The 24346-nt window shown below is 37.1% G+C and overlaps 1 protein-coding gene across 13 annotated transcripts in view; it reads left to right on the top strand.

Moving 5' to 3' along the window:
- MYT1L (myelin transcription factor 1 like) overlaps window positions 1-24346 on the top strand; it is a 303729-nt gene that overhangs the window by 218756 nt on the left and 60627 nt on the right. For 5 of the 13 annotated variants that reach the window (XM_066179854.1, XM_066179850.1, XM_066179847.1 and 2 more), the window contains exons 7-12: window positions 1817-2794; window positions 7415-7549; window positions 10087-10177; window positions 12443-12550; window positions 15726-15937; window positions 21820-22067. In XM_066179854.1, the coding sequence (XP_066035951.1) occupies window positions 1817-2794; window positions 7415-7549; window positions 10087-10177; window positions 12443-12550; window positions 15726-15937; window positions 21820-22067 (1772 nt within the window). The remainder of the gene's footprint in view (window positions 1-1816; window positions 2795-7414; window positions 7550-10086; window positions 10178-12442; window positions 12551-15725; window positions 15938-21819; window positions 22068-24346) is intronic. The other 8 variants (XM_066179856.1, XM_066179852.1, XM_066179855.1 and 5 more) reach the window with 5 other exon arrangements.

Raw genomic sequence — 24346 nt, 5'->3', positions numbered from 1 at the left:
AGCAGATAATATGTAAGATAAAATATTTTACCATTAGAGCATTTTTTTTCTAGACATAGCCTAGTCATCAACCGGTTCTGCTGCTTAACTACAGCCTACTATCATCCCAGGATCCCTAACCACTGTGTAGAAGAAATACTATCTTGTGGCTGAAATATTAATTATTGTGCTGTTTAGCTTTGTATTTACAACTCTCGATTTATTATCTTGTCTGCCAACATAAAAACTATTTTTATCAAACGTTATTTCCTATTACCAAAATGTTAGTGCACAAGCCACCTACTACCTGAAATTTCCCACTTTGGTTTGTTTAACCCAAATTATGAGCCACACTTTAGAAATTGCTATGTGTTTAGGTGTACTAGTGTTGAAAATACATCTAAGCTGAGAAGATGCTATCAGAAGTTGATGGACTAGCTCTTGAGCAGGTGTTAATTATCCTAGCTCTACTGGTTCTTTCAGTTTGCACCAGCTGAAAAACTGGCCTAGCATGTCACTGTAATGACAGATCTAGGAACTTTCTTTTCCGGTGCTGGAAAATGTTGAAATATAGCTTGGGTAGCCGATTATCACAATACAAGTTATGCAGTGTTCAATACTCCATTATTATGAATGTGTGTTTTAAGACTGGGTCTAATAATGACATAACTTCTGTGTGAAGATGAGATACCAGAAGATGCGCTCTGGATGATATTCATCTGACTGAATATGGGTATCTTTAAGGTGGGCATCAAGTCTGTGTCCCTTTGTTGTCAATGAAGAGAAACAGGCACTTGTAGCGGTCATTAGTTTTATTCTCAAGAGGATATCTTAACCAGATCAGGTGGGCTGTGTCTGTAAAGTGTCTGCTTCTCTTACTGACTAAGGACCAAACCATGGGTGTAGATGTAGATGTCTGCCTTGCTCATGTCGAGAGTTAGGTGAAGTCAATCTCCTCTTCAGGGCCTCTCATTGGCTCCATCTTAGTAAGCTCTCCCTAATAATTACTAGAAAAAGCTGAGTAAAATGTGGTAACTCTGCACCATTCAGTTCCAGTACACAGGACAGTAAATAACAGCCCTATCATACATATGTGACTATAAAATTTGGGCTAGCATATTTACTTAAAATTATATTGTGCATATAATTTCTTCTATCCTCCTTTCATGTAACAATTCTTTTAAAATTCTTAACTTCTCCACAGTTAACTGAGAGATTTTGATTTTACTGATGGATACACTAAGTAAAATGCCATTTTAATCTTTGTATATAGCTACTGATTAACTAGTGTTAACTGTGTGTATGGTGTTAAAAATGTGACATTTGCCTTCTTGGAGTATACTCATTTGGTGAATGGCATTCATCAGTAAGAGAATACATTCAGTAGTACTCACTCGTTTGCCATCTACCATATTTACAGGAAGTACAGGAGTGAGAAAAGTTGGAAACATAGGCAATTATGTAATCTGAATAATGTGATTGTAATAAATCCCATAAAACTGAATATAGAAGTGAAAGGAGAAACATAAGTGTTTATGCCTTAATATTTAGCAGTAGTAGTAATTAGCATTTTGATTGCCTTTCTCTTATCAGTTCTGGGAAAGAAATTCATGTGAATAGCAAATAAACAAAAAGTGCTCTATGGACTATAGAGAACTCAGTTCAAATGGGTCAGCCATAGTGTTCTAAAATTGCTGTATGATTAACAATATTTGACATGCAGTTTGTTTTCTGTCCGTGCAAATGCAACAACAGTTCCAATTGTAGCCACTTTTTTCTTTTCTTTTCCTTTTTCTTTCTTTCTTTGTTTCTTTCTTTGTTTCTGTTTTTTATACAGAAGACCATCAAATGAATTGTCACAATACTCGAATAATGCAAGACACAGAAAAAGACGATAACAATAATGATGAGTATGATAATTACGATGAACTGGTGGCCAAGTCATTGTTAAATCTTGGCAAAATTGCAGAGGATGCAGCATACAGAGCCAGGACAGAATCAGAAATGAACAGCAATACATCTAATAGTCTGGAAGATGATAGTGACAAAAATGAAAATATCGGTCGGAAAAGCGAGCTGAGTTTAGATTTAGACAGTGATGTTGTTAGGGAAACAGTGGACTCCCTTAAATTATTAGCACAAGGACATGGTGTAGTTCTTTCAGAAAATATTAATGACAGAAATTATGCAGACAATACTTCACAGCAAGACAATAGGAATATGAACTTTGTAATGCTAGGGAAGCCTGTGAACAATGGACTTACAGAAAAAATAGTGGAGGAGAGTGATGAAGAGGTGTGTCTCAGCAGTTTGGAGTGCTTAAGGAACCAGTGTTTTGATCTGGCTAGGAAACTCAGTGAGACAAACCCACAGGAAAGAAATCAACAGCAAAACATGAACACTCGTCAGCATGTCAGGCAAGAAGATGACTTCCAAGGAAGAACACCAGACCGGAATTACTCTGATATGATGAACCTAATGAGGCTTGAAGAACAGTTGAGCCCCAGATCTAGGACTTTTTCTAGCTGTGCCAAGGAGGATGGTTGTCATGAAAGAGACGATGATACCACCTCTATTACTTCAGATAGGTCTGAAGAAGTGTTTGATATGACAAAAGGTAACTTAACCCTGCTTGAGAAAGCAATTGCTTTGGAAACTGAGAGAGCAAAAGCCATGAGAGAAAAAATGGCAGTGGAAGCTGGAAGGAGGGATAATATGAGATCATTTGAGGAACAGTCTCCAAGACACCTTTCTGGAGATGACAGGAAGCCTAAACCAAGTGACGGCCATGTCAAAAAGCCATATTATGGTAAAGGTAATATTTCTATATACCGTATGTTATGTCATGAGAAAGTGTGAGCTAACATGTTAAGTTTTTGCATAGATTTCTGAAATGAAGTTATTAATTCCACATAACGGGAACTTTATTAAAATTGTAGTATGACATGATTGTAAAATAGCATCATACTATGATTAGAAAATAAAAGAATTCATTCTGTAGTGTTAGAAATATGTACAGTATATCATTGGCTACATTAAAAAAGTAACTTCTCAGGGAAACAAAACAAGAGATCATGTTGAAAGAGGCAAAGATTTTTCTCAAGGTTTTAATATATTTTATGGTAATAATTAAAAAAGAGAATTGTGTTGCAAACTATATTGAAGAGGGGGGTTTTAGTAGCAGATAGTCAATCAGCTATGAAGTGAATACATTACAGATTGGATTGGGTAGGTGGCATTGTGACTTATAAAATTATCATCAAATGACAGATATTGATGAAGCCTCTCCCATCTAAAATGTAGAATTGCCTGATAGAAATTGAACAGTATCAAAATGACCGATAACATAAGATAGGGGCAGTGACTGCACATTAATTATCTTAAGATAGTAAGGTAATGGAAACCATTTGCTATGCAAGGCATGGTGTGGCCTGGGCTGAGATCAATAGCAATTTCTTTCGTATGTGCATTCCACTTCACTGGTTTCATTCCATTGTGGAAACAGTTAAGGTGCTGCCTTGACCATAATTCAATACAAGAAAAACAACAACAACAACAAAAAAACAAAACAAAACAAAACAAAACCCAAAAAAACCCAAACAAACAAACAAAAAAACCAAACAACAAAAAAAACCCCAATAAAAATCAAACCAACCAAACAAAAAAAAAACCCTACAGAATAAAGGTTACCTTTAGAATGCCTTTTAATTTGCAGGATTATCATGGTGATGGTGTGTTTATATTATGACACCCCTCTTTAATGTGTTTACATCTGTACATGTAGGGCAATGTTGTATTAAGTGTTCAATACCTCCTGAGATTCATTGAACACCCCAGATTCCCATTGACTTTAGTGGAAGTTGAGGATGTGGTATTTCTTGAGAGATGCTAAACAGGGACTGGGTTTACCTTATATTTGTTGTAAAAATATTTGGTTTGCTTTCTACAATTGAGATGGTGGGCATTTTTTTCTTTTTTTATAAATCCCTGTTTTGAAAAAGTAATCTGCCTGTGACATTCATGTAGGCAGACAACATCTTGATCCAAGAAAGTTTTGGTCATTTTTCACAATCTTAAACAAAAGTAATGATCAATCTTTTAGAAAAGCATGTAAATTACTGATGTCAAACACTGCTGCAATGTATTTTAGTGAAGTTTTGTTTGTTCTAACCACAGAAGTAAAGTCCAGTGTATGCTGTAGTAACTTTGGGCATTTGGGGAAGACAACTTTATTTAGTTAGTGTATTACTGCATAGCCATGTGGATGTTGTGCTAAATGTTGTTCACATGTGACTATTATGGATGCATTTCCCTGTGAGTACATGTCTCTAAAAACACAGAAAACATGGCAAACAAAAATTAATTTTTGATCAGTTTTTAAATTCTGCTATTGTCCAGCCTTTCCAGTCTAAATAGGGCTGGGAAAACAGTTTTGCATATAGGCCTGCTGTCTCCACAAAGCCTATATAATTTCTGATGGTGAGAAATATATGGATATCCTATTTTAGTAAATTCTATAGCTTCTTTGAACTATCCTATTTCTTGGGAGCTGCAGGCTGAATTGATAATAGGTTCAAGGCTCAACCAGGGACTAAATACTGTGGGAGTTAGAACCATGAAACTTTGTGGAGTAGATCATTCTTCACCTTTTTAATGAAATTTTTTTTTAAAAATCCCTTATATAAAAAAAAACCCAAAACAACCAACCAAACAAAAAACCCCACAACAACAACAAAAAACAAACCAAAACAAACCTGTGGGAAACATTCTGGTAGTTGTTCAGAGAGGAAGCTTTAAGTAAGATAGTGCTTATATCATTTGTTCTCCAGTCACCTATCTTCCAAATACTGCTGGAAGATACCTGCAGTGAGGTATGATACCTACAGAGATGATGGTTAAGTGGGAACTTCCTTGGGAACACAGGTTTGCAGTGAGAGCTATCTCTTGGTTTCAAAGATCACTGAAACAACCATTAAGAGACCACTAGCCATTTCCCCCCCTGCCATTTCAAGTTTTCTAAACAGGTTTTCTTCTGAAATTTATGCATTTTGAAACCTTTTAAAGTCCTTTGAAAACCTTCACTCAGGAAATACTTCCATTGTGGCAAGGAGTGAGGAAAGGTTGCACAGTTCAGTAGAACTGCAGTATTTCTCCCAAATAGCAGAAGAGGATTTACAAAGCAGTGTCCGGTGCTTTGTATAAAGCTGTGAAAAGTTTACTCAAATGTCTTCCATTAAAAGCAATGGGAAATTGTGCAAGTGCAATTTTATGCAAGTTTTGAAATCATTAAGAGTAGTATACAGCATCTTTTCTAACTCATTAGACCATAAAGGCTCTTAAGGATCTGATATGTGCTATAACTTTATGACGTAGACTTGAATACAGAGCAGGATTTGCTTGACACTGTAGGATTCAAGTGTCTAGATCCTCAGCTGCTCTAAATTACAATACCTTCACTGACTTTGGTGGAGTTCTAACAATGTCGAGTAGCTAAAGTTCCTCTAGTTTTAAGCCTATAAAAAGCCATTATGGTCTATTAATCATCTACATTTTTTGCAGTCCTTGAATATTGTTATATTTACATAATTTATATTTCATTTACATTATCTATTCGCTTATCTAATACTTTTACACATCCTGAAGTACTTGACTTGATGAGTTGCTTAGAGTTGTGTATGTATGTAGCTGTGGGCTTGCTGTTCTAGTGGTCTCAGCACAGGCCTATCTGGCAGGAATTCAATTCCCTCCTCTGACATATGCTCCTTCTGTGGCCTTGGGTTTAACTTCTTGATCTCTTTCTTCAATTTCCTGATGCATGAGATTATGGTCTTTCCAGGAGTGTTGTGATAACTGTGTAGCACATTGGAGATAGATTTATATGTTTATTTGTCATTAAAGAGCATGGAACAGAGAACTGTGTTCTACAGTCCACATACAAGTTAAGTAAAATAAAACTTTCATAATTAGGGATTCCATTTGCAAAACACAAGGTTTAAGTATGATATTATATTTTAAGAATGGATTTAAGACATGGAGAGTCATTACAATGAGCTAAAGGTTCTCTGTAAAATGAAGCTCTTTTGGAAGAACTTAAAAAGTAAAAGTACATGTAAAACCTACCAGAAGGAAATCAGGGAAAGATAAGTCCAAAACAGAATGTAAACTCTGGATTGTATTGATTCACGATTAAAAGAATGGGTTGTATGTGAAGTTCTACAAGTACTGAAATTTCCTCCTATCGTACTGAGGGTTCTTTTTGTTGAAGCTGGGATGGAATTTAATGTAAAAAAAAAAAAGGCTTACTGGAAAACAATAGCAAAATCTTATTTTATGGAAATGAAAGCATAAATACTGAAGCAGAGAAATTACAAGAGCAACATAAAATTATTAAATTAGGATAGTTCAGATTGGGTATTGAAAAGAATGATGGACTAAAAAAGATGTTGGTGATCTTGAGCCAAAATTGTAGCAGTTCAAGTATCCTGAATTTTATCCCTTTAATACTGGTATGAAAATCAGCAATAATGTCCAAAACCTGGCAACCATGGTCAAGATGATAAGATGTAATTTGTATTATGTGCTTATCTGGAAGAATAGATATTCTACACATATTCTGTTAAAGGAAATAAGCAGATGAAGTTGCATGAGAAAGTTCTAAATCAGGATAAATGTCACCAGTATTCCATTACATTATTGGCAGAAAACTTTATTTTGTGGGGAAAAAAAAAAAAAGTCTAGTTAGACTTTTCTTTGATTTGTAGTCAGAAAATCCAACAACATTCCAAAAGGTCATTAACCTTTCAAACATATGAATATTCAAATGTTACATATGCATGTTGGTAGTAGCCCAGATTTACAGCGTAAGAGATAATGATTACAATGTTTACTCCACCATAATTTATTGACTAGAAAGGAATATTTATGTAATTTTACCACTTCATAAGGAATTTAAAGAAAACCAGAGTCATTTCCTCATTGAACCTTGGAAAAGGGATTTTTGTAGAATCGTTTTGCTGAAGAGCTGAGTTTGCTACTCTCAGGACATTGAGCTGTTATGACAGTACATTTTCAGACCTTAATACAGGCAAATAAGAATGTAAAGAAGGGAAACTCCTACTAAACGGTTTCTAAATGACCTTGCACCCTTGAGCTAATGCTTGCCAGCAGAACATTGATTGACAATGGTACAGCTTTGCTATAAAAAGGTCATTTTCCAATCATTGTGAATGGATATTGCCATGATCATGGGAGCCTGCAGTCTGAGAAGAAGATAACAGGATAAAAGTGACAGAACTGTGATAAGAAGTAGAAGGGCTTTTTTTTTTTCCAGTTTTCATAATAACATTTACCAAAGAGTAAATGACATGATTAAATGAACCTTCTTACAGAAATGTGAAAAAACTCATTCACTTGACACATTTGTTGTAAATTATAGATCCCTCAAGAACAGAAAAGAAAGAGAGCAAATGTCCTACCCCTGGGTGTGATGGAACTGGCCATGTAACGGGGCTTTACCCCCATCACCGCAGTTTGTCAGGATGCCCACACAAAGATAGGGTCCCTCCAGAAAGTAAGTTCACATTCTTTCATGGAAACTGGGGATAAAACTACAAAAACTTTTCTAGCATGCTTTTTAAATCTTTTATTTAAAAAATTAATTTCATTTTTCAGTATGGTTTGTCTCAACTTAGTCAACTGTTCTGTGTTATACTTTTTCCTTTATTCCATCTTTTCCATTCTTTACTAACTTTACACTAAAAGAACAACTTTTAAAGCTGTATTCTTTGATTTTGAGAATCCTAGGCTATTTTTTAATAGACATATTTCGACAACAGAGAAAAAGGTTTCCAGAAGATGTGCACTGCTTTTGCTTCTGCGTGCTAATGTCACATCAAATGTCCTTATTGTCTTGTACAGGAATAACTATTCCTGAAAAAACTTGCAACCCTTTTCCTTTGTTATTGTTGCGTCTGAAACATAATTTATATTAAACTAGTACAGATTATAAAAAATAATAATTTGGCTGTTTACTTAGTTACAGAATTCAGGATTTTGAGCAAACAACCCCTGTCAGTCACATGGGTTGAACTTCCTGCCACGTCAGCAAATTCCCTGCGTAGGAAGTTCACCCATATGAGCTCGTGGACACCCAGCTGAAGGCAGAGGGCTTCATTTCTGGAAGTCACTTCCTTGGCTAGAGAAATCAGCATAGTTCTCTTGAAGCTAATTACACTGTGCTGGTTTTCATCGGGAAGTGTCTAGCTAAGATCCAATTCTCTTTCACACCAGTTTTAAAATGGAGTTATGGATTCCATTCCATATGGACCTAAAATCCTCACTGTCCATCAGCAGTTACAGACTTAATCTCAGTGAATTTGCAGCAGCCTTAAGGAAATGTTATAAAGACGGTCAGAACTAAAGTGGTCCCCAGTTTCCAAAGGAAAATAGATTCTGATGGACAGGAAAATAGAAGTAGATTAGCAGTGTAAGAGTGGCAGACATAAAAAGTCTCCTCTTCCATAGTACAGTGGCTTTTTCCAGAAGTTAAGTGATGAGGAAGTGCTTTAGGGAACTTCGCTGTAGTTTGGTTGGTCTCTGAATACAGTACAAAAAACAAAGTAATTTCTCTGCTTTCCAAGACCCTGTAATTTTCTGAAATACAAATATTTATTTAGTTGATCAAAGTTCTATAATTTTTTCAAATGGTAAATAAAAAGCTCTTTAGAAGACTTTGTAAATCAAAGAAGAATATAGCTTTAAACTGTTTGCATGCTCTTGTATCTACTAAAATGACAAAGGTGAGCTCATCTTTTTTTTTTCTGTGATGTTGGCCTTGTGAAGCATGTTTCAAGAACAGCTTTAAATATTAGGAATTTCAGAGTGAAGCTTTTGCATCTATACACATTTTATCACACTGATGATGGGGTGATGATGATGATGGTTGTCTTTTAATAAGTATACATGGTTTAATTCTCAAGTCTCTGAACAGCTTTTATTCAGTTCTTTACTCAGTCAAGGTATCTATTGATTTTATTAGATTTTTTTTTCCTTTTTTTTTTCTTTTCTTGAGTGAGAACTAAATACAGGCTTCCAGACCACTTCTTGTGTGAGAAAATGAGAACTTCACAAGGGCTGGATGGTCTTTTTCCATTGAGTGATGCACTGCCATCCAGCTCTGAGACATGGATACAGATGTGCCTCATGTCATAAAAAACTCTTCAGTGTTCCCAAAAAGTTCTTGATAATTTGGCCCTTCATAGCATGAGCTTTATGATTTAGAGGGGTACTGCTCTGAGCAGCCTTGGAGTAAGTTTTCCATCCAGCTTGCAGTGGATGCGGATGTAAATCAGTTTACTTGCTTAAGCTTGTACCACTTATTTATTTTTTACATTTTTTTTTCTGCCATCCCTCAATTTTTAAGTGCTTAATTTTGGTTCTTAGTATTTTGGAAAAAAATAAATCACATGTGTAGAGAATACAAGTGAAAGCTAAAGGATCCATTCTGCCTGCCATATAGATATGAATGATGTATCTATGTGGAAGCGAGCAGAACTGGCCCCTAGCTCAATTGGGCTGCCTTATAGTTAGGGTTAAATTCTGTTCAGGGTTGTACTGAGGTGCGTTTGAAATAAATCAGTGTTCCACCAGTATAACTTGAGAGCAGATTTTCAGCTCATGAGTTTGATACTACGTCTATAAAGCTATGTATTAAGAATACATACATTTCTTGAAAGAATTTTCCCAGTCTGTAATTTTGTTTTGTATGGTTGCTAGCTCACCTTTTACTGTTGAGCTGATCTTTGCTCAGTGGTTTTGTATGAAGAAGATGTTGGGCGTCTTCTGCTTCACTGTTGCACCAGAGATGCATTTGTTTATAGGTTCTGTAATCTCCATAACTTTCACTGTTGCCCTGTGTTAATGAGCATAGGGTCACAATACTTACTTTCCTCATCAGGCTTTATTGGCTATGTGTGTCACGTGTATTTTGAGGAATGCTGGTTGTTAATGAATCCTGCTTTGTTTTAAAATGGTTTCATATATACTGGGATTTGATTTTTTTTTTCTTGTTTTCATACTCTGCTGTTTTCTCTTACTCTCCTTGTCAAGTTCTTGCCATGCATGAAAATGTTCTTAAGTGTCCTACACCAGGCTGCACAGGCCGGGGCCACGTAAATAGCAACAGGAATTCCCACCGAAGGTAAGGATGCCGTCGCTGGACACCAATCTAGAGGGAACAGTGCCTCCGAACTGCAGCCCTTCTAGCAGTCCACTGGTGGGGGGGAGTGAGTGTGTGTCATTGTTCTGTTCTGAGGATTGACAGATGGTGCTTCGTGTGCTTTATCCATTTTAAAGAGTAACATTTATTCATGTATTTTCTGAGGAGAAAGAGTGTGCGTTTGCTGTAGTATGGATGAATTGATCCACAGAAGACATTTTAAGCATCCTTATCTTTTTGAGTGGACTTTTTTTTTCTTTTTGTTTTGATATTTGCTGTACAGCAGTGGTACAAAACAAGTGGTATGAGTCCTCATGGGTGTGTTGCAGGGAGAAAGAAGATTTTGTCAACGTCATCAGGACTAGGACAGAGTTCTTGTCCTCACACTTCACTCTCCTCAGAGATCATTTTCTAGTGCATGAAAAAATCTACTCTAATCCTAAATTATGGGGGATTTTTAATACATGAGAAACAGTATTTTAAATACACAGGTGTTAGCTTTGTTACTGACCACAGTCTCAATCCTGAAGTACTTATTCAGCTAAAACCAAATTACAATCTTGGCTCTTTAAGAAACATTAAGAATGTGTCATTACATTTGAAAATGAGAAGGCAGAATATTAGAAAAAATATTGTATTTAAAAAAAAAAATCCAGGAAAAAAGCTACTTTTCCATAGTATCCTAAGATTAGTAGTGGATTCTTAGGAAAGGGATGCTATTGCCAACTAAATTCTGTCAAACAAAATTTGAAAATGTTACTTTAGTGTTCTGCATATCACAGTTTTTCCACAGAATAATAATAAAATCTTGCCTATTCCTTTACAATATCAAAAATTAAAAAAATGTGGATAAGAGGGTATAAGGAATGTGCAATATTCCTATTATTAAATTCCTTTTTACTGTTAGTAGTAGCGTGAAGTCTTAAGGGATTACAGGTACTGGACATTCAGTCTTATCAAGCTCTGGGTTACTACAGGCCCTCATATCAGCTGCATTTCCCCCAGAAGACTCTTGTGGGTACCAGCCTTTCTGCAGTAAGCTCTGGTACCCCTACTCTGCAGTGATGCTGCCAGTAGATGCAGCAAAAACCTCTGAGAAGGCTTTATGGGAATTACTGCTGCTTGAAGCAGCATTCACTTCTGGTTGAATATCCACTCGAATATTTGAGGTGTCTGAGGAAGAGCCTGTCAGTGGAGCGCAGCTGCCCCCTGGCATCGCTCCAAAGCTGCACAGAGCTCCCTCACCCTCTGCAGAACTAGGGCAATGAGGGCGGGCAGGGGGGAACACTCTGCAGTCTGTGCTCACCTCTTTCTGCAGCTTTTGGGGCATTTTTCTCTACTTTACTTTTTTTCTTTTTTTTCCACTTATTTCCTGTAAAGAAGGGAACATCTGGGAATGCACTGATTTGCCTTTCATTTTAATTTCTATTCCTGTGGAGAGCACAGAGAGCTGCAGTCACATAATCATGCAATGGACTATGACAAGGAAAGGAACCCCTCCATTGTCAGGTCACAGGGTTTTACAGCTTCACTAAGAGCACCATCTGCTGGCATCAATATATTTATTTTTCACAGTTCTAAATCTTTTCCATAAGAATCAGGCTTATTATTGCCACTTCAATAATAGTTCAGCATTCACAAATTTAATTGAATTTCCAGTGCAGAAATGCTTTTGATTTTACATCATCTACTATTAGAAAGCATACTTTAGTGGCTGAAATTCATGAACAAACACTGACAGTTGACATATAGATTTAACAATCCAAGGCAAAATTTTGCTCTCATTTATATGCCTAGCAAAAAGATTGGAGTTAATGGAGCTGAATGAGGTGTGAAGCAGCACAAGATTTGGCCTATATGGCGTTGTCATTTAATTGTCTTCAGGAGCCATTTCATTGGCAACATTTGTAGATGCATAAAGGTCACAAGTCTGCTAGCACAGCTGCACAGTAGATTCCAGTTTATATTCTCCTCTCCTACTGGTATGTTCTCTGGCTGACATCCATGAATAATCTACCCATATACTGTGAGAGAAGAAGAGCAGATGTAAGATTTACCATGCTACTTTGAAAGCAGAAGAAAGGAAGTCTATTCTAGAGAAAATACACATGACCAAACATTTTTGGAAACCCTTTTCCTTCAGATTCTTCCTGATGCTGGCTAAGGAGGAGAAGGAGTAATTGGATCAGTGCTATAATGTGAAACTATGCAGGACAAGACAATTAAATTTCCTTTCTGTAATTGCAGCCTCTCTGGATGTCCTATTGCTGCAGCAGAGAAACTGGCTAAAGCTCAAGAGAAGCATCAGAACTGTGATGTGTCAAAATCAAACCAGGCATCAGATCGGGTTTTAAGGTATTAGAAATCACTATAATACTTATTCTTATGCAGATTTCATCACACATTCAACTAATCTGAGAATTTATATTTATATACATTGTATATACATATATATCTCCTTTAAAGAAGAGTTAGAATTAGGGCTTCTGGATCCAATTCTCACAGTGTATTTTTCCCACTCAGTTTTCATGGGGGAGGGTTGGTAATTATTTTGGCAAATACATGTAAAGCTGAAAAGCTCATTTTTGTCTTAGGCATTGTTTGGTGTAAAGATGACTGCTGGAGTGCAAAGTCTAAGAACAGTGTGAAAAAAGTTGGTATCTTTTGGGAATAAACTAATATTTACCGGTAAGTCTTGGTTTTTTCAGCAGGCTTTTACTAGTAAATATCAGTTTAAATTAAACCAGAAGCCCTACGTGCATTACCAAACTGGTAGTACACCTTTTGGCAGGACACTTGGAAAAGTACCAGGTATAGCTTAGATTCCAAAATAACATCATTCTTAGTTCTTTGTTTCTGTCCCCCCCCATTCTCTGCCAGAAAGGACAGAAAGAGAGAAAATTGTCCTAAATTTTCATATGGAAAGGACCTTGAACCAATTTTATATGATTATGCTCCTTTTCTTCATCCATGAAGGATTCTGCGTTTATGTGAAGTTGTATCCAGCTTTGTGCTATTGTCTCCTCTTTTGAGATATGTGGGTGGAAAAAATATTTCTAAGGAGCTGAAGTGTGAAGGATGCATGTAAAGCAATCAAACTTCTGCATGATTTTACCAGCCTTATGCTGATGATGCCCCAAAAGCTGCAGAATCTCTCCATGGATACTGCAATATCTGTGGGCTGGGTAGGTACATCCCTCCCAGCTGCCTCAAAGAGCGTGGAGGAAGTGCTGCAGCTTTAGTTCCCAGAATTTCGTACTTATCCCATAGGTTTCTTCATCTTCAGCTGTCTTCTAGATTTAAGAACCGATTGGGCTACTTAAAATTTTCTACTGTATTATCAACACCATTCTTTGAATATTCTCTTTAAAGTTCATCTAATCTTGATGGTGTTTTCAAAAACCAGCATTTCCATGAAGCTGGGAACATAGAATTATGGCTCACATCTACAGAAGATTTTTCGTCATTCCTGTTGACTATGCTCACCTTCCACAGATTGCTTTTGATGGGATTTATCTTAACTGCCCCTAATTCAGTTTGCACAGCTTGGCATACAACGTCCCACAGAGGTTTCTTAGAGAAGAGTTCTTCAAATCCCATTAGTAAAAAAAATTTCATCCTTTGAGAGAATAAAACAGTTTCTTACTTGATGGAAACAGACAGATCAAAAATGCAGTGGCTTTTACCACTGCTTACTACAGAGAAGTCACTGAAGTCTGTTGCCATAGAAGGGAACTGCTCAAAAGCAGCATCCAGTTTGCTGGCAAACTCCCTAGGGTTGTTCTGCAATCCTAACTTCACTTGTGAGCTGCCTTGTGTTTCAGGTTTTATAGGCAACTCAGATAATTCTTTCATCTTGTCTCTTGCACCCCTTTTACCTTTAAGTCATTGAAGTACTTAAGATGAACTTGGCAGCTATTTATAGTATTTGCATGCAGGCAATTGATGGGCAGACACAGATGTTTTAAGAGTAAATCTTGAATATTTGCTTTCATCCCAGTTTCCATCGTACCTGCATTTGAAAGTTCTTACTTAAAAAGAAATCAAATTCATAGGACTTGTATTACAGTGAAATTTTGGATTTGCATCAAATGTTCAGGATCTAAATTGCAGGTTTTTGGCTAAATATAGATTATCTTGAAACAGGACCAAACTATTATTCATATCAGCTCATTGTGTAAATAAGCCCACTGTATTTTGTGAGGAAGAAGTGTCTAAAGGAATGAACATACATAAATCAAAGGGAATAGTATGACTAATATGATTTTTTGGGTGAGCTTTACATAAATATCCTGAATAAATTCTGTGAAAATAAATTCATTCAGAAAAACATGATCTAATATTCAAAACCTATTTCTTACTATTAATCACATTTCACTTTGTTAGTCAGCATGATGATACTTCTGATCTATACTGAATTTATGTTCCTATGATTGTTCCTTCCATTTCCTCTGTTTATAAATGCAGTGAAAAAAATAGAAGAAAAAAGAAGAAAAAAATGCCATAGGCTTCTTTGTTCCAGCAGAAGCACCTCAGGTGTGCTGTTCATCATCCTCACCTCCTGCGAAAGGCAGCAGGTAGACATGCAGCATTGTGTAGCAGTTGCTTCCTACAACCCAGTCATGTAACACTTCCTTATATCTATAGGGTTTGCAGGATCTGACCTTCGTTTGCCTGCTTTGAGCTGATGAATTCTGTGTCCACATGCAGAAGGTGGTGTGACAGTGGAGTTCACTGCAGTGTTCTTTCACTGAGATTTCACAAGTTTCTCAAACGGCCAAATAACATCAATCAGGGCTTTTTCTGACTGTCCTCCCTCATCCTAAATGAAAGACATATTTAAATGAAACAGTTTTATTTTGTATTCATTCTCAGGACCTTCCTTGAGGTGTGCATCTATGTGTCAGGAATCACAGCTTCTGCCAGAACCTTGCGTTTTAGGATGAGCAGGACCTGCAAGGCAGCAGCTCAGAGTCAACAGAGCTTCTGAGACTCTTCTCAGGATGAACATGGATTTGTATATTGAAGGATGAAACAGGAATAGTTACTTTTGAAAGCACAGAGGAAAACAGCACACAACTCTGTTGGAAGAAATTTGGAGGAAACTCCATATATTAGGTGGAGCTTCCAGATCTACTTTTTCTTTTCGATATTTAAAGAATTTGTCCAAAACTTCTTCTGTCAGTCTGCTTGCCCCTCTTTAATTCACCTCCCAAAAGAAAAAATGTTTGCTATGTGGTGCAGTTACATAGGGAAAGGGAAACCCTGAAGTATTTTAAAACAGAATTTTAAAATACTTTTAGCAGCAGGATACATTTAGTGGTGTTAGAATTAATTTTGTCTAGGCTTTATTCAAGGAAATAAATTTTGTTTGTCTGCTGAAAATAACCAAACTAAGGAAATGCAATAATATATTGCTGTCTCTTGAGTACAAGAAATAACTAAGATTTTCTAATCTGAACTATAAATTATGCACAAACATAGTAAACTGAACTGCATCTAACAAACTGTACATATCTTTAATTTCTAGGCCCATGTGCTTTGTTAAGCAATTGGAGATCCCTCAGTATGGCTACAGAAACAATGTCCCCACCACCACACCCCGCTCCAACTTGGCCAAGGAACTAGAGAAATACTCTAAGACTTCGTTTGAATATAACAGTTATGACAACCATGCCTATGGCAAGAGAGCCATAGCTCCCAAGGTGCAATCCAGGGATATATCCCCCAAAGGATATGATGGTAGGAGGTGCACACTCTTATACATGAGAGACAAGTTTGCAGTTAATCATGTTGTTGTATATGTAAACATCATACAAATAAGACATGTTTTCATGTTCATACAGTATTATGAGGAATGCTATCATATGTAAGTTATTTTAAAGGCCTTTTAAAAAAAGTGTTGTTTTATACGGTGCTTGCTTCAGAATTGTTGCACTGTTAAAAGGCATCTCCAGCTTTTAAGCTCCTGGGATGTATTGAGATGGCAATAAAAGCTAAGTAGTAGAGATAATGTTCTTATGTTACTGTCTGGGAGACCTGGCCTCAAGGGTCACGTTAGGATTCTCGCTTCCATGCAGCAGTTCAGGTAACCCAGAAAGATAACATGCTTGCTTTGTGGGGATACGGAAGTAGAAAACCTGGGCCTCATTGTGCTTAGGAAATCACTACTACATATTTAAAGTGGCATTCTTGCTTATTCTGTCCTCACAAATACACTGGTTGAATTCTCTGGATAACCTACCATACTTAACGTGTTTAGGAGAAGGCTGATACTAGCATAAGTTCAGGAGAAGACAGTGGATGGGGATCAGTCAGGCAAGGGGGTTTTTATTAGGGGAGAAAAATTGACTCCAGGATAAAGAAGGATTGTAGCTTTTGAAGACATAAGGAATTTTTCAGAACAATACATTTATGTATGCATATATATTATATATGTGTGTATATATATGTACGTATATCTCTATATAGAACTAAACCATGCCTTTTTTTTTTTAATGAACACTAGCAGTTTATTTTTTGTTTGAAATATTTGATACTACTCAGTGACTACTATGAGAAATTTCAGGCAGGTGTCACGTTTTTTGTTTAAGAAAACAGAAAGAAACATACTACACAGTACAATTTATCTATTGCCTGAACACAGATTGTCATTTAAAGGTAGTTAAGTGAAGAAAGAGAAAATTACTACAGCTCTTGCCTTCATGTGTTTGATATTTTGGATATTTTACTTTCTCATAGAATTAGCAGACATATTCTTACACTACAGCAGAAAGGAAGAGGGTTGTGAAAGGAAACAAACCTATTTTTAGTAAAAGAGCTTTATTTCCTCATACCTTCATCTTATTTGTCTGTATCAGAATAAGGACTTGAACAGAATTAAAAGTAAAGCACTAATTTTAACTGTGGTTAGGAAGGTAATGTGCATACATTAGTATAAGGTAATTTAGGTATTAAATATTATATATATATTCTGTCTACTCTTGCAGAAATGAAAGCATCACAATACTGCTGGGGTTCCTGTGAAAAAGCTTATTTTCAGATCAATTACTGATACATAAGCAACTGATACATATTTTTCTCATTTAAGGCCCCTTTTTCCATATATAATGACAAACTTCAGTTTTTCTCCCAAATCACCAGAATTTGAAAATACATGTAACATTAAGCACAAGTGTACAGTGGCCTTAAATAATAAAAGGCTGTGTGATACAGGCCACTGTCTTTATGCACACTCCTCTTCCTTTGATATAAATAGGATTTTTTCTTGGCTGTAGGACTGGTTCACTGCTCAGTAATGTGGGCCAGAGGGGACTGAGGGACACTGCATACATGTGCTTCATGCTGGCTTAGCAAGTGTAGGGGGCTCTTGTGCCCTCAGAGCAAGGGAGGCCTGTTAAAGCTGGAGCGGGTTGATTGCCAGACAAAGGCTGCTGTGTGGCTTTGTTCCATCGTCCTGGCTCTGCTGCAGGCAGTGCACGCTACACCTGGTTCCAAGTGATGTGTGAGCTGTTTGGCCAGACCTGCCAACGTGGTCCCAGAGGTGGGGCCTGGCTTGCGTTTTTCTTTTCCCTGTTAGTGATTTTCATGAAACCTCTAGGATACACATCTCCCTGGAATTTCAGAAGTACTCCAACATATTTGGCTTAAATTGGCTCAGGAAAATCAGTTGAATTCTTAAAATGATGAAGCAAAGTCCTGGGCACACTGAAATTTTTAAATCATTTTGGCACTGACTTTCAATGGAACAAGGATTCTGCTGACGGTTATTGTAAATAACTGAATATGAAGGAGATTTCAGGAAGAGACTCTTCACTTAAAAGAGCCACTTCAAAAAACTTCACAGTACTTCTAGATCATTTTTTATTTGTATATAAAAAAATTATTATTGCTACTAAAGACTTCATGGAGGTCCAGAGAGCACACCTATTATGTATGTCAGCAAAGTTTGTTTATATAAAAGCAGATTCAGACTTCTGAAAAGTCATCCTGAAAAACCCAAAAGTACATCTAAAGCTCTGGGGGGAATGTGCATGTAAACAGTGCTTTAGTCCTGACTATCTGACTGAAGTAGTCTTAAGGAAATGAAAAATCAGTAGCTTCGCATCTCAATTCTTTTTCAATTGTCAGCTAGTACAGTATTTTCATCATCAGAGAAAGGGATTATATCTTCAGTAAGTGTACAGTTGGGAGTGAAATGAACATAAATAGCTCCTTTGAATTGCTTCCTTGATATTTTTTACAGTATGGTTTACTAAAAAACAAACAGAAAATGTATACTTTGGATTGCTGGGTAGGGTGATCTAACAGTTCTTGAGAATTTTTTGGGGGGAGGGGCTTGTTTTTCCTTTGAAACCAGTTGCATAGTGTATTGGATGCTGGGTTTATGGTATACAGCAGTAAAGATAACAAAAGCTGGACACAGCAGGAAGTGGTGGGGCAACATTTTCAGTTGCTTTGGTGATGACAGGAATTGTTGTCATCCTGCCAATAGGCCTGGGTCATTCTGTCAAAACACTGAAAAAATGTTATGAGTGGGATTCATCTGGCCAAATCCAGAGTTTTATAATGTCCCCGACAGCTGAGTTCGGCACCCCTTTCAGATTAAAGAAGAAGGGTAGATAATTCTCTGATTCAGTTCATCTTTTTCTGAAGTGCTTATTTAAAACTGGTCAGGTGAATCATGGCCAGAAAGTTCCTGTTTTTTTCCACTGCTTGTATAGGAAGCCTATAATGATTGGGTCAGGTATCTGAAATTAGGTGAGATGAATCTTTCATTGTGCAAGTCAGAAAAAGTGTTGAAACCCTAATTAATTTATTAAAACATTCAGTATTTACACCATGTTGGGGATGAAGGTGTCTGGGCAGAACTGAATTCCACTCCAAATACCTTCCTTTTGCCTTTTTCTGTTTGGGGTTACTCTCATTCCCCCGCTGTTAATTAGTAAGAGAAGCCTTTCAACTTTGAGAGGTTCTTTGTAATCAGCCCTCCCTGGCGTATCGGATGGAAGCCCAGTTTGGGTGTGCAGCTGGTTGGACACGTGTCTGTTTTTAGTGGGGAAGATGTTCTTCACTTTTGGTTTCACTCTGGGTTACAAAGCGTAGGTGGACTGCAGAGCTTTGTAAACCTGGTGCCACAGGGGTGGGCATTCTATCAAGCAGAACAATCTGGTATTGAAACAGTGCAGCTTTCCCTTCATTAGCGAACAGATTGATTTGATTAATTATAAATTGATGATCTTTGTTTCTCCTGAAAAGCTAATGTGAAATGAACAGTCTGGGTTATGTGACTCATCTTCAAATGTACAGCTACAGTAAAGTTAAGATAACCATGGCCATTTCTCTCTAAGTAAGTTTTGCTTAAATTATTGGTAATCGGAACGCTAATAATTGTGTAGCATGCTTATAGCACTTTACATCTGCAAAGTGTTTTACAAGTGAATCACAACACAACTAAATTTTAGAAGCAACGTTCTGTTTATAGAAAAAATGAATTCAAGAGATAATGCAGTTTGACCAAGGCCACAGAGGAGCCCATTTCAGAGTCTGCATGAGTTTCTGATGGTTAGTCCTATGTATAAAAGCTGACTCTTTCCCTCCCTCTATTTAGCACACATTCTCATATATATACATATATATAATTTCCCATGTAATATGTCTCTTATGTCTGTTTAAATGTGACCTGCTGTAACAAGACTAACATTTTTTGAAAATGACAGAAGTCTTATTTGTTCCTATGATTTTTGAAAGATACTTCTAATTTGGCAAGTTCAGTGGTACAGGGTGGTTGCTGTGTTAGCATAACACAGTAGAAAATGAATTATTAAATTACTTGCTTCCTTAAGTATAGGAAAATTCTTGAGTGTCTTGGATACTGTAACAAAGTAACAATGGATAAATGCTAAATTTTTAATGACCACCACTGATGACTATATTAATAATGAAACTCTGAAGGAGCAGTTCACAAATTTATTATTAGTGGATAGCCTGCTAGTGTAGTGCTACTTTGTGTTCAAAACAAAAAAAAAAAAATGTGATGAATGTTTAGCATTCACTTCACTTAAAAAAAAAATCACACCCTGTGCATTATGTGGCTTTCCTGAGAAAACTCCATCTGTTATGATTTAAGTGAAACACTATTTCCTTTGCAGTAAAAATAACGCCGTGATTTTTTTCAGTTTTTTAGAGAAAGGAAGATGACATAAGCTCTAGCAGAGACATTTTGCTTTCAGATTCTTCTTTTGAACCCTGCCTGCCTACCAAAGCAGCCCATGGTTCACAAATGGGCTGTGCTCATGGGAGCAGATTATTATATGTATGTCTGTTCAGACAAATACTACTGAGGAGCCTGGCATTTAAATGGAGCCCATCACGGAAGAGCTCTGTCTAGGGCCTGACCTTTTTTGTATTGCTCTCTAATCAGCATGCTAGTTGGTTATTGTTACACTGTGCTATAAGGTATGATCTCTGCAGTATACATTTCCATCCTAAGGGGAAGTAGTTGCTGTAATATGCATGGATGTATCCTCTGACCTTGACTTTTATTTTGTTCTGAAGATACATAAACTTCTACATTTTGGAGACGAGCTCACACTTTCTTGCATTTTTATAAACACTTTTCAAACAGCTCATCTGGGAAGAGGGTTGGGGAAATAAGTGGGCTAACAGGGCTGCTTTCCCTTACTTCTGTAATACCTTTGGCTGCAAAGAGCATTACTTAAAAGCAGCAACAGCACTGCCTTGTGTTTAGATAGGCTGGATGTGAGCACTGTCTGTGCTTTGGCTCTTCTGTGACCACCTGTGGCTTGTGTCAGTCAGAGCACATCTGGGCATCACTGCCTGCGGTGGGAGCAGGGAGGGCTGTCTTTGGTCCTTACTGGCTTTATGAAGAGTTGTAGGTGCTCAAGTTGTTTGAAGGGGGAGCGGGGGATTTTTCACTTGTACCTGTTGCCATTTAAGCAGCCATTGCCTCTGCCTTTGTGCAAGTCATGGTAAAACTAACACATGACAACCACCTTTTTTCTCCTGTCGTGCTCCTGTCTTTGAGATGGCCAGTGCCATAATATTTGCCTGTGGTATTGGAGGAGATTAAGCTTTTAGGAAGCATGAGGTGTTTGAGGACATAGAGTGGTGCTGTGGTCCAGAGGCCAAACTTATCAGCCTTCCAGTGGGTTTGATCTCCAGTGACTCTGGGGAGTTCTAGGCCTTAAACTAACAGCTCCTCGTGTAAATAGGGAAAGGTCCCGTAGTGTTACATTGCCCGTCATTAATAAAAATGAATGAGCTGAGCAGATTGTACCTTCTGTCTGACTATATATGTGGGGTAAAAGCAGTGTTTCTGTGTTTTTATTGTTTTATAAATCCAGCCTGTTTGTCAGAACAATTCATGATCATGTCATGCAGATTTTTACAGGAGGTTATTTCATATGATCTCACACATGTAGCATATATAACTCACAGACAGAAATCAAGAAATACAGCCATCATTCTTATTGCGGGCTTTTTTTTTTTGGCATTGGTTATTGTTCCTCATTATAAATTTCACCTCCAGCAGTTTGTTTTCCTCTTCACTTATGCAGAATGCTCCTTCTTTTGAGTCATCCTTGTCATATTTCTTCCCACAGCTAAACGCTACTGTAAGAATTCAAGTCCAACCAGCAGCACAACAAGCAGTTATGCCCCTAGCAGCAGCAGCAATATGAGTTGTGGTGGAGGCAGCAGTGCCAGCAGTACCTGCAGCAAGAGCAGCTTTGACTATACTCATGACATGGAGGCAGCACACATGGCTGCTACTGCTATTCTGAATCTCTCCACCCGCTGCAGGGAGATGCCTCAGAACCTCTCCACTAAGCCTCAGGATCTCTGTGCAAGGGTAAAAATTAGTAAATCTGTTTGTTGATGAAATTTCTCTTAGCTGTACTTCCTCTGTGGCCCTGATTGAGAGAAAAGCTTTAGTACATCTTGCCTTTTTTTTTTCTTTTCCTCAAGATTAACATAATCTGGCAGCTCTGCTAAAGCAGGGAGGAAAAAAAAAAGCAAGATACAAATTGCTCACAAGTATCGCAGGAAATCATAATGGTTTTATAAACTAACAATACAGGTACCATGTACTCCTTTATTTGTCTCTTACTATAATTATAAAAGATGTTTGGATTGCTCAAATGGTATTAATTTCACTGCTGTTTGGGTATTTGGTTTTTTTTTTTTCAAAGTGCAGTGTAGTTCATACATTTGGCGAAAGGACTAAGATTTAACTCTGCATTTTCATTTAAAAGTCACAAATGGGACCTAGGCTTGTAAGATTTCTCTTGTGCAGAGAAATCTGTGGTGCTGTATGTTACAATTTCTTGCCTGTCTGTGATACCAGAGTTCTTAAGTCAATGCATAATACATTTGAAATTAACAAATCCTCCAGTACGGGTGACTTAAAATGTGCATAACAGTCTTGCAGAGTGACTGATTTTCTGTATGTTCATAGAGCCTCAGTATATTATAAAATTGTCATACAGATACAAATAAAATATTTTGTCATTAAACTTCCCATATTAAAAAAAACAGTGCACTATTAACATTTGTTAAAGATTTAGGAGAACTTTCAAGTTTTGGCTCAGATAGCTGTTCAAAAATGAGTATTTAACATGAACAAGCAGACAGGACAGTGCTGCCTACAGAAGACCACTAGATGGCTGAGCAGACAGATGCAGTGCAGAGGAAACATTTTTATTGTGCTTGTAGAGAGATTTTGAGCTGGCAGACATGTTCTGTTTTACTCCTGTAGACAAAGGTTTGCTTTCCCTTTTATTGTGAAAACTGCCTCATGTTATGATCATTCATAACAAACTAAACCTGTGGCAGTAAGTATTAGTAATAATCATGCTCTAAGCCAGAATGGACTTTGTTTTCAAATGCTGCTTTTTATATTAATTTATTTAATACTGTTCAAGAGGGATATCTCTTTCTGGCATGTAAATAAATGCAGTTCTTCTCTACTCAGTCGGATGGGAGAAGTTGGAATACAATGCTAAAAATCTGTTGCATCTAAGCCAGAAAGGGCCTCTTTCCTAATGTGTCCCTATATTGCGACTGAAGGAATGAGTCTGAGGAGATAAACAAATACTTTTGAAATTAAATTAGCTGGATAGCAGCAATTAGATATAAGCTCTAACAAAAGGCAGTAATTCAGAAAGAGAGACTTGCATTCACAGTGGCTTCCTGCAGCTCTGTTGTTACTCAGGAGGAAAGGAAGTCACCGGACATACAAGTAGTCAGTCAGATTCACATTCGTTTTGAAACCAAAGTTCTCACAGAACACATAATTTTTGGAAAGATGAGAGATTCTCTGTGGGCATTTTTATCTTATCTGTCCTTAGTTTTTAAATTTTTTGTTCATTGTAAGATATCTAATTTCTCCTTATCTAATATAATAGACAACACTTGTTTGTTTCTGTAAAAAAGCCCCATACTTTTCCTATTTTTCACAGTACCAGGTGTCACAGAAATTGGCACAAATTATTATCAAGATAGATACATGAATTGTTAATATGTGTTCATCAGCAGGGAAGGAGCTGTGAAACTTAAATGCATTTCCTCATTGACAAGTGGTGTCCAAAAGGACTTCTTTTGGTACCCTACCTCCCTGTTTAATTTTCTGACATTATCTATTCAAGCATTGACTGCTAATGCAAAAGAAAAAAAAGAAACAAAGATTATTTGATGTTAGCTGGTTTTTGTTTCTCTACTCACCCAGACAGGTGCCAGAACTGAAAACAAGAATTATGCAGATGTTATCTCATAGGTTACTTCACCTGTCACAGAATGAATCAAGAGCATAAGGACAATGGCAAGAAAATACATTTAGAGCTTTCTCCTTTATATATCAGATTTTGCACCTATGTTCTGGGTGGCAGGAGGGGTACTGAAGACTCTCCCCTTTCCCCCCAGACATCAAATTAGCCATTCAGGAAGAAATTTACTTTAACAGCATTAATGTTGTGTAACAGCATCATGCTATGTGTAGGAGGGGGCTCAATGCTTACAATCTATACAGGAATGGAAAAGCATTTTATCATTCTGCTAGGCAATCAGATTGAAGAAGAGGTAGCAGTTTGCCAGGGTGAAGCTGAATTAACAATATTTTTCTTATTTTGACAG

The sequence above is a fragment of the Chamaea fasciata genome, unplaced genomic scaffold, assembly GCF_029207755.1.
Source record: "Chamaea fasciata isolate MVZ Bird 193981 ecotype frontalis unplaced genomic scaffold, bChaFas1.0.hap1 SCAF_3, whole genome shotgun sequence".
NCBI classification, from domain to species: Eukaryota; Metazoa; Chordata; class Aves; order Passeriformes; family Sylviidae; genus Chamaea; species Chamaea fasciata.
This window is presented reverse-complemented; position numbering and strand designations above follow the sequence as displayed.